The 9,166-nt window shown below is 33.4% G+C and overlaps 2 protein-coding genes across 2 annotated transcripts; one reads left to right on the top strand and one right to left on the bottom strand.

The window, feature by feature from the left end:
• The first annotated feature begins 3,858 nt into the window (after nucleotides 1-3,858).
• Nucleotides 3,859-6,002, top strand: LOC109338155. The gene is made up of 2 exons (XM_019575307.1): nucleotides 3,859-4,179; nucleotides 4,969-6,002. The coding sequence occupies exons 1-2, from the start codon at nucleotides 4,104-4,106 to the stop codon at nucleotides 5,679-5,681; spliced, it is 789 nt and encodes a 262-aa protein (XP_019430852.1). The 5' UTR covers nucleotides 3,859-4,103; the 3' UTR covers nucleotides 5,682-6,002.
• A 113-nt stretch (nucleotides 6,003-6,115) lies between these two features.
• On the bottom strand, nucleotides 6,116-8,809 carry LOC109338154 (pentatricopeptide repeat-containing protein At3g26782, mitochondrial). The gene is made up of 2 exons (XM_019575306.1): nucleotides 7,736-8,809; nucleotides 6,116-7,288 (listed from the first exon to the last, which is right to left on the bottom strand). The coding sequence occupies exons 1-2, from the start codon at nucleotides 8,729-8,731 to the stop codon at nucleotides 6,245-6,247; spliced, it is 2,040 nt and encodes a 679-aa protein (XP_019430851.1). The 5' UTR covers nucleotides 8,732-8,809; the 3' UTR covers nucleotides 6,116-6,244.
• Nucleotides 8,810-9,166: the final 357 nt, after the last annotated feature.

Raw genomic sequence — 9,166 nt, 5'->3', positions numbered from 1 at the left:
TATATATATACACTAAACCCATAATGTCACATACATCAACACTGTAAAATCCATTAGTTTTTCTTATTTATAGTTAGGAAACAAAATATAAGTGTTAACTGCACTTTGCAGCATTGGCATATTGTGGCACAATCACAAGAGAGTGAGGTTAGAACTTAGAAGCTTTTACATTCACTGAATTTCTATTTACTTTCTTCCTTCAAGTCTTCTTCTTCCTCCTCTGATTTTATTGTTAACTGCACTCTGCATCATTGGCATATTTAACCCAATAATTAGTGTAAGTGAATCTTGACATACTTTCTCATCCAAAAATATGAACTTGTTCAAACTCCTCTGATTTTATTGGGGTCTTGTTTATGCTATTTTTATGGATTTAAATGTTTTTATTTTATTTTTATAGTTGTGGTCGGATTTTTCGTTGGGTTCATGTTACCCGAAACCTGACGAGTTTGGGGATGGTATTATTATTTTCAACCCTGTAAAGTTTTGGTTCGGGTTCGGGTTCAGGTTCTAGATTTCGGGTTTGGGGTTGGATAAGTACAAACCCGACCCCGATCCGCTCCGTTGCCATTCCTAGTCATTTCTTCTTACAAAAGAAACACCTCAACTCTTTCTTAATGTGTCCTTTCTTATTGTCTGGTTTGACAGAAAATCTTGCCTTTGACTTTGACACGATCTTTCTTCTTCCTTTCAGAGAAGGTTAGGTTCACTTTCTCACCCTCTTCCATAGCCAGCCTTCCCTCTTCTTGAACACATATGATTAGAAGTTCATTAACTGACCATTTATCATTATGTGTGTTATAAGAAATCTTAAAAAGGTTATACTGTTGGGGTAGAGTGCAAAAAATAAAGTGAACCATCAAGGTTTCCGACAGATCAACTTCCAAGTCCTTCAATTGGGCCATAATATCCCTCATGTGCATGATATGATTACGCACACCTCCCATAATGGTAAGCTTCATGGATGAGAATTGCATGATAAGGGTACTTGTCAAAGCCTTGTCTGAAGTGACAAATTGTTCATCTATTTCTTTCATTAAGAAATAAACATTGTCATACTGCTCAATAGAACCCCTAATCCCAACATATACTTTGGTCTTTATGAAGATAACGCATAGGCGATTAGATTGCTCCCACTTTTCATAGAGATCAACCTGATCTAGGATACTCACTTTAGTTATTGCAGGTGGTTCCGGCTTTCTTATGGCATAATCAATGTCCATACATCCCAAATAAAGGTGAACTCTTTTCTCACAGACCTTAAAATTGTCACCCTTGAGTTCGGGAGCATCAACTTTCACATTAGAGAAACTAAGAGGTTGACTACTGCAAATTAAAAAAAAAATGAACAACATGCTTAATAAATTCGATTGTGAAGAAAATAACTATATCATGTTTTACCAATGTAAATCATGTTTCCAATGAATATAGACACATAAATCTTGTCTGTAAGCTAAAGTTCTAATTCCATTATATGCACACAATGATGATAAAACTATTAAAGTATATTCCTTTTCCTAATACTTGCAGGTTGATTAGGAAATATAATTTGATATTTTATCCTAATTAAATATACAAAATTTAATAAAATATGACGTGTAATGAATTTTATTAGACCATGTATAATCAACGACAACAATATTTTATGTGATTTATTTATTTAGTTAAAGAGTATCACCAACATCTCTAATTATTAAAAAAAGTATCATACTAATAACCACGTAACCATCAATGAGCAATATCATACTCAATAGTATTTGATTGATTCTGGTAATTAAATGTATATTATATTTATATGAAATCATTTGCTTAATAAACCATATTAATGGAGAAATGATTTTCATTGACTCAAGTTTTATCCTAACAACTACTTATATATTATAATATTATTTAATATATATTTTTATATCCATGTGTGTGCACGTTTTCCTTTAATCTTGCAATAACGATATAAAAAATCACACCAACTTATTATTTGTAATATATAAAATAAAATGTCACACAACATTAAAATTAGTCTGACCAACAATGCGTTGAAGTGGTGTAAGATCTCACTACATTTTTAAAATGATCAAAAAGTTAAATATTCAATCACATACCCAAAAAAATTAATTCCTTACCTATAAGATAAAAAAATACAATTAGTAATACCAACAAAACTTAGCTTCACTTAAAATAACCACAAACTTTATAGGATACTTACAGACGCAGGCTCAACCACGTCGTCTGGTCCCATTCAACCTGGATCCTACCATGTGTACATTCTAGCATGTGGCAAAGATGTGGTATGATATTTAAAATATAGGTACTTACTCTAAGAAAAATAATAGTTTAAATTAATAAATAGATTTAAATTATTAAATATTCATAAAATTGATGATAGGATGAAGAGTAAATTTAAATGTGTAAGTGGATCTGCACTCTTTAAAATAATCTATATACAATTCATTATTCAACTGTTTGATATTTTTTTTCCTGTTGAGTGGAAAATTAGTTGAGTATCGTATAAGTGAACAATGGGAATGCTTAATTCAAGCATAAGATCACATGACTGACATGAGAACTTGCAGGTGAGGATGTTCCTGCTAATTACAAAGCCATGAGTTAATATTATTATTATTATATATTAGTTTATTTACGTAATCACAAGGAGAATTTTTTTATACTAATAAGGGTATTTCTTTATCTTTTGAGTAAATAACTAATCTTTTTTAGAGTGTGTGGTTATCTCTCCTAATAAATATTACTCTCAGGAATTGAACTCTTGATCTTTTAGTTATTCTGAGGATCTAGCCAGACCTTATACTACTACATCGCTTTCTAAGTTAATTAGATAGAGAATGATTTTGTTTAATAATATACATAATTAAATATGATTTTAAGTATATATGAAGTGACACTCTTTTGAATTTAGTTTTATAAATAAAAATTAGTTTAAGTTTATGTAAACTTATTTAGTACAGAAATATTTAAAAATTCAAAAAAAAAATATAGGAGTAAAAAACGTCTAACAGATTAAGGGGGGTTGAAACAAAAAATAGTTAAAATACAATGGTTTTGATTATAATCAAAAGGATATCACTTGTAAATAACTTATCCATTTTGGTCTACAATATTTTTGGTATAATCAACTAAATCCCCTCATTAATGTTTATAACTATTTCTAAAAAATGGTTATTAAATAAATCTCGAAAAAACGGGCACAGCATTAATTATTCTTTACCCATGTATCAAGGAATCAATAATAAGAATAAATTACACTGACACAAGTTTTAATGAAATTATACAAACTATCCTCACTTTTTTACACGTACACAAATGCAATAAATGCAATTAAGTTAAACAAAACATGTCTACACAAATGCAATAATAAGGATACATTGATTTGTATATTATTTAGACTTGTCTACATAATATATCATGTTTTGTTTAACTTAATTACATTTATCATATTTTTTATTTAAAAGATTACACTTATTTCTTATGCAGAGGTGATCAATGTAATGAAAATATAAAAATTAAGAGAGGTTTGTGTAAGTGTAAAAAAATGAAGGATAATTTGTGTAATTTCACAAAAACTCAGAAGTGTAAGTGTAATTTACTCATAATATTATGTATTATTATTCTAGCTTTTCAAAAACTTATTTAGTAGTCATTTTATTAAAAGGGCTAGGTGACCGTTATAGCTTTACTATACCATTATATCATTTTATTCTGAAATAATTTACAAGTCAAATTTCTCAATCAATAATTTATTGTGTTGTGAAAGGTGTACAGCTGCAGAGTCAAAATTTAAGTCATTAATTAACCAATACGTGTATTATACAGAAACCAAGGAAAGTCAATCAATGAATTAATGGCTTATAATGGAGAGATTGTGAATTAGTAAATTGAAAAGCGTAGTCATAATTCATAACTTCAGAGGCACAGAGAATAAACAGAACCAGAGAATTCTTATTTAGAATGCTTTTGAGTTTCATTAAGAATCTTCTTAACATTGGTTAGCAGCTATATACAAAGGACCTTGCTTTTCAAATTCTTTACTTGATCCTTTAAACACTTTATCCTTTTGATAAAATAAGGAGGTAATAACACATTTGTTCATGGAGGAAAATGATGCTGAATCATGGAGTTCTGCTCATATTCATCACTCTCAATGGCTTCAAAGAACCATATCAGGTCTCATTCTCTCTCACAAATGATAGTTCAGTTATGACCTGTTTTGTGTTGTTAGAAATAATTTTTAACAACTGTTTAGCTTTATTTGGCTTGACAAAGGGTAGAAGAAAAAAAATATACAGCCAAAATGTTCGAAGTATTAAAAACTTGATTTGGTTAAGGCATTAAGCTGCTAGACATAATTCTTTTGTGAGTCTCACATTGAAAAAATGGAGTAAAGATCCAAAATGGTTCATGAATGTTTTTTTTTGCATGACCAGATTTGATCCATGAAAAAATGAAGTCCTAAAATAGTCATCGAAAATTTTATTTACAAGATAATTTAATCCTGAAAAAATAAAATAATCCCAAAAGTTTTCTTCCATGATACAATTTTTTATTTTAAAATTAAATAGTGGCACAATTTATTCCCTAGAAGTTTGGACTAAATTAGTTGAATTCAAAATTTTCAGTAAACATTTTGTCCTATTGTAGAAAAATTTAAGGACCATTAGATGACTTAATTTTGTTAGGGATAAATTTAGGACATCAACACTATAAAAACTATAATCATCCCTTCAAGTTTTTGTCATATCTTGTTCATGAGGTTTTGTAACTATGCTCATGACACCCTCATATCCGAATTTCTCGGTTTATAATCTTGGATGTCTCTCTTATTTTTAGGAGTTCCTCTAAGTGAAGCAACACTGCATTAGAATCTTTATAATGTCTTTAACTAGTTATGCTGCAGTTTTCATTCACAAACTGCTGAACATGTTATATTTCTTTAATGTATTTATCAATTTTCAGATTTGGATGACAAATTGGATAACATGATGGCAATTTTAGAAGGTAGCAATTCTCCAAACCAAGGGCACGATCATTGCAAATGGAGAGAAGATGTCATACAGATGCTTGAAGAATTTGGAGATTCTTACCGTGTTTTAGCCATCGCGTATAACCAACTGAAGTCCAAAAGTAACTTTCATTCAGGATCTTTATCAGCTTCTATTGCATCAAAAACCATACACACTAGCTGCAACAAAAGAGCAACATTTAACTTAGAGGATACGAAACTCAAGAAAGGCTGTAATCGCAATGAAAAATCTCAAGAATACCATGACCTGTTATTAGCTGACACATGCAACATGAAATTAAAACTTGAACCTGAATGTAGAGACATCCAAATGGAAGACAGAATGACAGATTTTACCTCCATTGAAAATGGTCCTATGAAGATCAGGGGCTTGGAATTAAATCGGAGAATTGAGGATCCATCAATGATCAATTTCAAATCTGACAATATGTGGTCATCACTGAAGTATCAACTTACAAAGCTTACAGAGGATAATCTGCACCAGTTGGTAGAGTTGGTCAGAAGAAATGATGAAAAGAGAGATACCATTAGAAGACTTCAGTTAGAGGTGGAAGCTTTGAAGCATGAGAACAAGGCTCTCCAGGTTTCTCTAAGGTATTCCAATGCTGATTCAGAATGTGACCAACCGAGGGTATCAACAGCATGAGGAATATTTTTTGGAAACCTCTTCCAAGGTTGCTCTCCATGATATTATCTTCACTTCACATCCTCAAAATCTTGTATTCCACAAAACCAAAAAACTATGGTTTATTGTGGAGGAACTTTACTAAGATATATCTAGTCGTTTAATAAGCAAATGGGCATGGTGGTGCTGAGGGCTACAGCAATGTAGCCGCAATTAGTACCCAAAAGAGTTTTATTTGAGAAGTTCTTAATGATTTATGATGCTTTCAATACAAAACAGTTAACCTGTAAAACATTCTTAGTTAGTTTTATTGTGCTACTGTGGCGGTATAATAAAATTATATATTTGAACAGGGAATGAGCCATCTAAAATACCAGCTGAAAATCATTTCACTATTCCTGCTGGAACTAATGATTCCAACAATCATTCCAAAACAAATTAAACATCATGTTCAAGATATAGATTCACCATCACAAACAAAGGCCATATAAAGTTACATGCTTCAGGGGTTAGGCCTTGATGATAGAGAAAGTAATGCACATTGGAGACCAAAAAGATTGTAACTCCCCTCATTTCCATTGTTGTCACCAATAGTCCCCACATGAACACAACCCATCCTTAAAATGATGAAATCGCTTTGAATCTCTGACAACAATTTCTCGATTTACTACTTTGGAAATCAATTTAATTACAATGTGGCAATCACCACAAATTCTAAGATTTTTTATGATCTGGATTGTTGATCCAGGAACTGAGTTCATGATTCCAAAGGCAACGGCTAGTTTCTCACTGTGAACTCTTAGAAGCATCCCTTTCTCCTCCTCATCAACATCATGAAGCACTGATGTCAAATTTGGCGCATAACCAAGTTCTTGAAGCTTGACATTTAATTTGTCCAAATACTCATAGGTCTTCTCATGTTGAGGATGCTCTTTGTCTCCAACTAAAAATACATGTACTCTACCTTTAAGTTCAACTATACTAAATGCAGGTGTTTTAAGCAATCCATGACTCTTCATTGATACTCTCATCCTCTCAACATCGTCCCACCTTCCAGCATCAGCATAGATATTGGAGAGCAGGACATAGTACCCGCAATTACTTGGGTCTAACTCAAACAATTTTCTTGCAGAAATCTCCCCTAGTTCTACATTCTTGTGAATCCTACAAGCTGCAAGTAGGGAACCCCAGATAATAAAATCAGGACTCACCTTCATTTCCTTGATCAATTCATAAGCCTCATTAAGATAGCCAGCACGACCAAGAAGATCAACCATGCACGAATAATGCTCAATCCCAGGTTCGACATTAAATTCACATTTCATTCTATTAAACCAATGCCAGCCTTCTTTCAACAGACCAGCATGGCTACACGAAGCTAAAACTGACACAAAAGTAATGTAATTCGGTCTTACTCCAGACCTTACCATGTTGTAGAAGACTTCCATAGCATCTTTCGCACGGCCATGCATTCCATAACCAGCAACCAAGGCAGTCCATGACTTAACATTCTTTTCTCTCATGCGATCAAATGCCTTCCTGGCTATCTCTATTCTTCCACATTTGCAGTACATGTCAATTATAGAAGTACCTACGACAACATTATCCTCCAAAGCCATCTTTATAACCTATAGTAAGAAAACAGATGGTGAGACTCGCAATGTTCACCTAGTCCCTAGCTAAATATTTTTTATAAAAATATAATTATTTAGACAAGATATCATGAATAATTACAAACAACAACTTGAGAATATCGTTAGAGATATAATAAAACTGTTCATGTATTCGTCAAAAGCTTAAACTTTTAGGATATGTGATTTTTAACATATAAAGGTTCTAGGACCAAGGTCTAGAGTTCACTGAAGTTGAATTTCAACATATGGTAAAAATGATCCTTTGCATTATCCATACAACACACTTCAAGCCCAAGGCCCTTGCTTGAGAGGGCATGTTAGAGATTATAAAATTATTCATGTTGTTCATCTAGAGCTTAAGCTTTTAGGAGAGTTGTTTCTTAACAAGTATGAACTGGACCAATGGAGCCAAAAACACAAAGGAGGCAAAACTCTGCATACCTGGTCATGTATGCACTTCCCCACCTGCAAAGCTCCCGAATTTGCACAGGCTAACAACATTGCAGATAATGTCACAGCATTACACGTAACTTTGCCGCTCTTCATCATATCACTGAAAACATGGAATGCCTCTGCTGACAATCCATTTTGCGCATACTCAGAAATCATAGAGTTCCAAGAAAAAGCATCCTTCTCATCCATCCCATCAAACACTTTCCTCGACACATCCATCTTGCCACACTTAGCATAAGCATCCATCAAAGTATTCCCAACCCCCAAAAACCTCTCAAACCCCCTTTTAATCACGAAACCATGAACCCCTTCAGTAACACTCTTCCAGCATACCCGAGAACAAGCCGAAAGAACTGAACCCACCATAACCGAATCAACAAAATTATCATCCTCAAACCACGCATTCCGCCTCTCCTCACTCAACAAGTCCTTGAACAGACAAATCGCTTCATATCCTGCGCCATTTTGGACATATCCAGCAATCATCGATGTCCAAGACACCACATTTCTATGAGGAATTTCATCGAACAGGGCACGTGCATCACTCAGATTCCCACATTTCGAATACATATCAACCAGTGCAGATGAAACAAAAACATCATATTCAAAACCAAATATAAAAGCCTGCTGATGAGCCTGCATTCCAATGCGTAAATCGAATAACGCCGAACACGATTTTATGGTGCAAGGAAAAGTAGAACGGTTAGGGAACAAATTGAGCTTACGCATTGAAGAAAAAGCACGAAGTGCTTCAATGGAATCGCCGCTTCGAGCGAGATCGGCGATGATGGAGTTCCAAGAAGAGACGCTGGTTTTGTCAACGTATTTGTTGAACATGGTTGTGAGGTTGGAGTTTTTGGTCCATGTTGTTATGGTTGAAGCTGTGAAGTGACGTCGTTTTGTGTCAGGTGTTGCAAAACAACGACTAGTGATTATGATTATTCTATGTACAAATGAAAATGGATATGGTGATGATATCTTCATTCATTCGAGAATGCCAATTGGGCATAACAGAGTTTGGCGCTATGTTTATGTGACTCTTGCCCATTATTTTTTTTAAATTATGTACTGCAGTGCATATAGTAATCAAAAGTGTTTCTGAAGTCAAGTTCAGGGTGCAACTGGACCCAAGGATAATACTTGCAACGCGTTCGTTCGGTCTGAGTCATGTTTCTTTTGCATGTATAAACCAAAAGTGTTTCTCAAGTGAACTAACTTTTGTTGTTGTTATTATTAAGATTATTCCTTATCTTTTTGTAAGGAACTAATCTATTTCAGAGTGTGTGATCACCCTCCTAATAAACGTCACTCTCAGAAATCGAACCCTATACATTTTGGTTATTCTAAGTATCTAGCAAGGTTTTACTATTAGATCAGCGCTTTGTTGATTTCAAGTGAATCACCTTATAACAAGGCATG

This window comes from Lupinus angustifolius, unplaced genomic scaffold (assembly GCF_001865875.1).
Source record: "Lupinus angustifolius cultivar Tanjil unplaced genomic scaffold, LupAngTanjil_v1.0 Scaffold_18_69, whole genome shotgun sequence".
Taxonomy (NCBI): domain Eukaryota; kingdom Viridiplantae; phylum Streptophyta; class Magnoliopsida; order Fabales; family Fabaceae; genus Lupinus; species Lupinus angustifolius.
Note: the sequence above shows the minus strand (reverse complement) of the source record. Positions and strands in the feature narration are given on the sequence as shown.

Coding starts and splice junctions, on each gene's coding strand:
- LOC109338155 (XM_019575307.1), top strand. CDS start 4,104: ATGGAGGAAAATGATGCTGAATCATGGAGTTCTGCTCATATTCATCAC. Junction 4,180..4,968: donor GCTTCAAAGAACCATATCAG/GTCTCATTCTCT, acceptor ATCAATTTTCAG/ATTTGGATGACAAATTGGAT.
- LOC109338154 (XM_019575306.1), bottom strand. CDS start 8,731: ATGAAGATATCATCACCATATCCATTTTCATTTGTACATAGAATAATC. Junction 7,289..7,735: donor GGAAGTGCATACATGACCAG/GTATGCAGAGTT, acceptor TTCTTACTATAG/GTTATAAAGATGGCTTTGGA.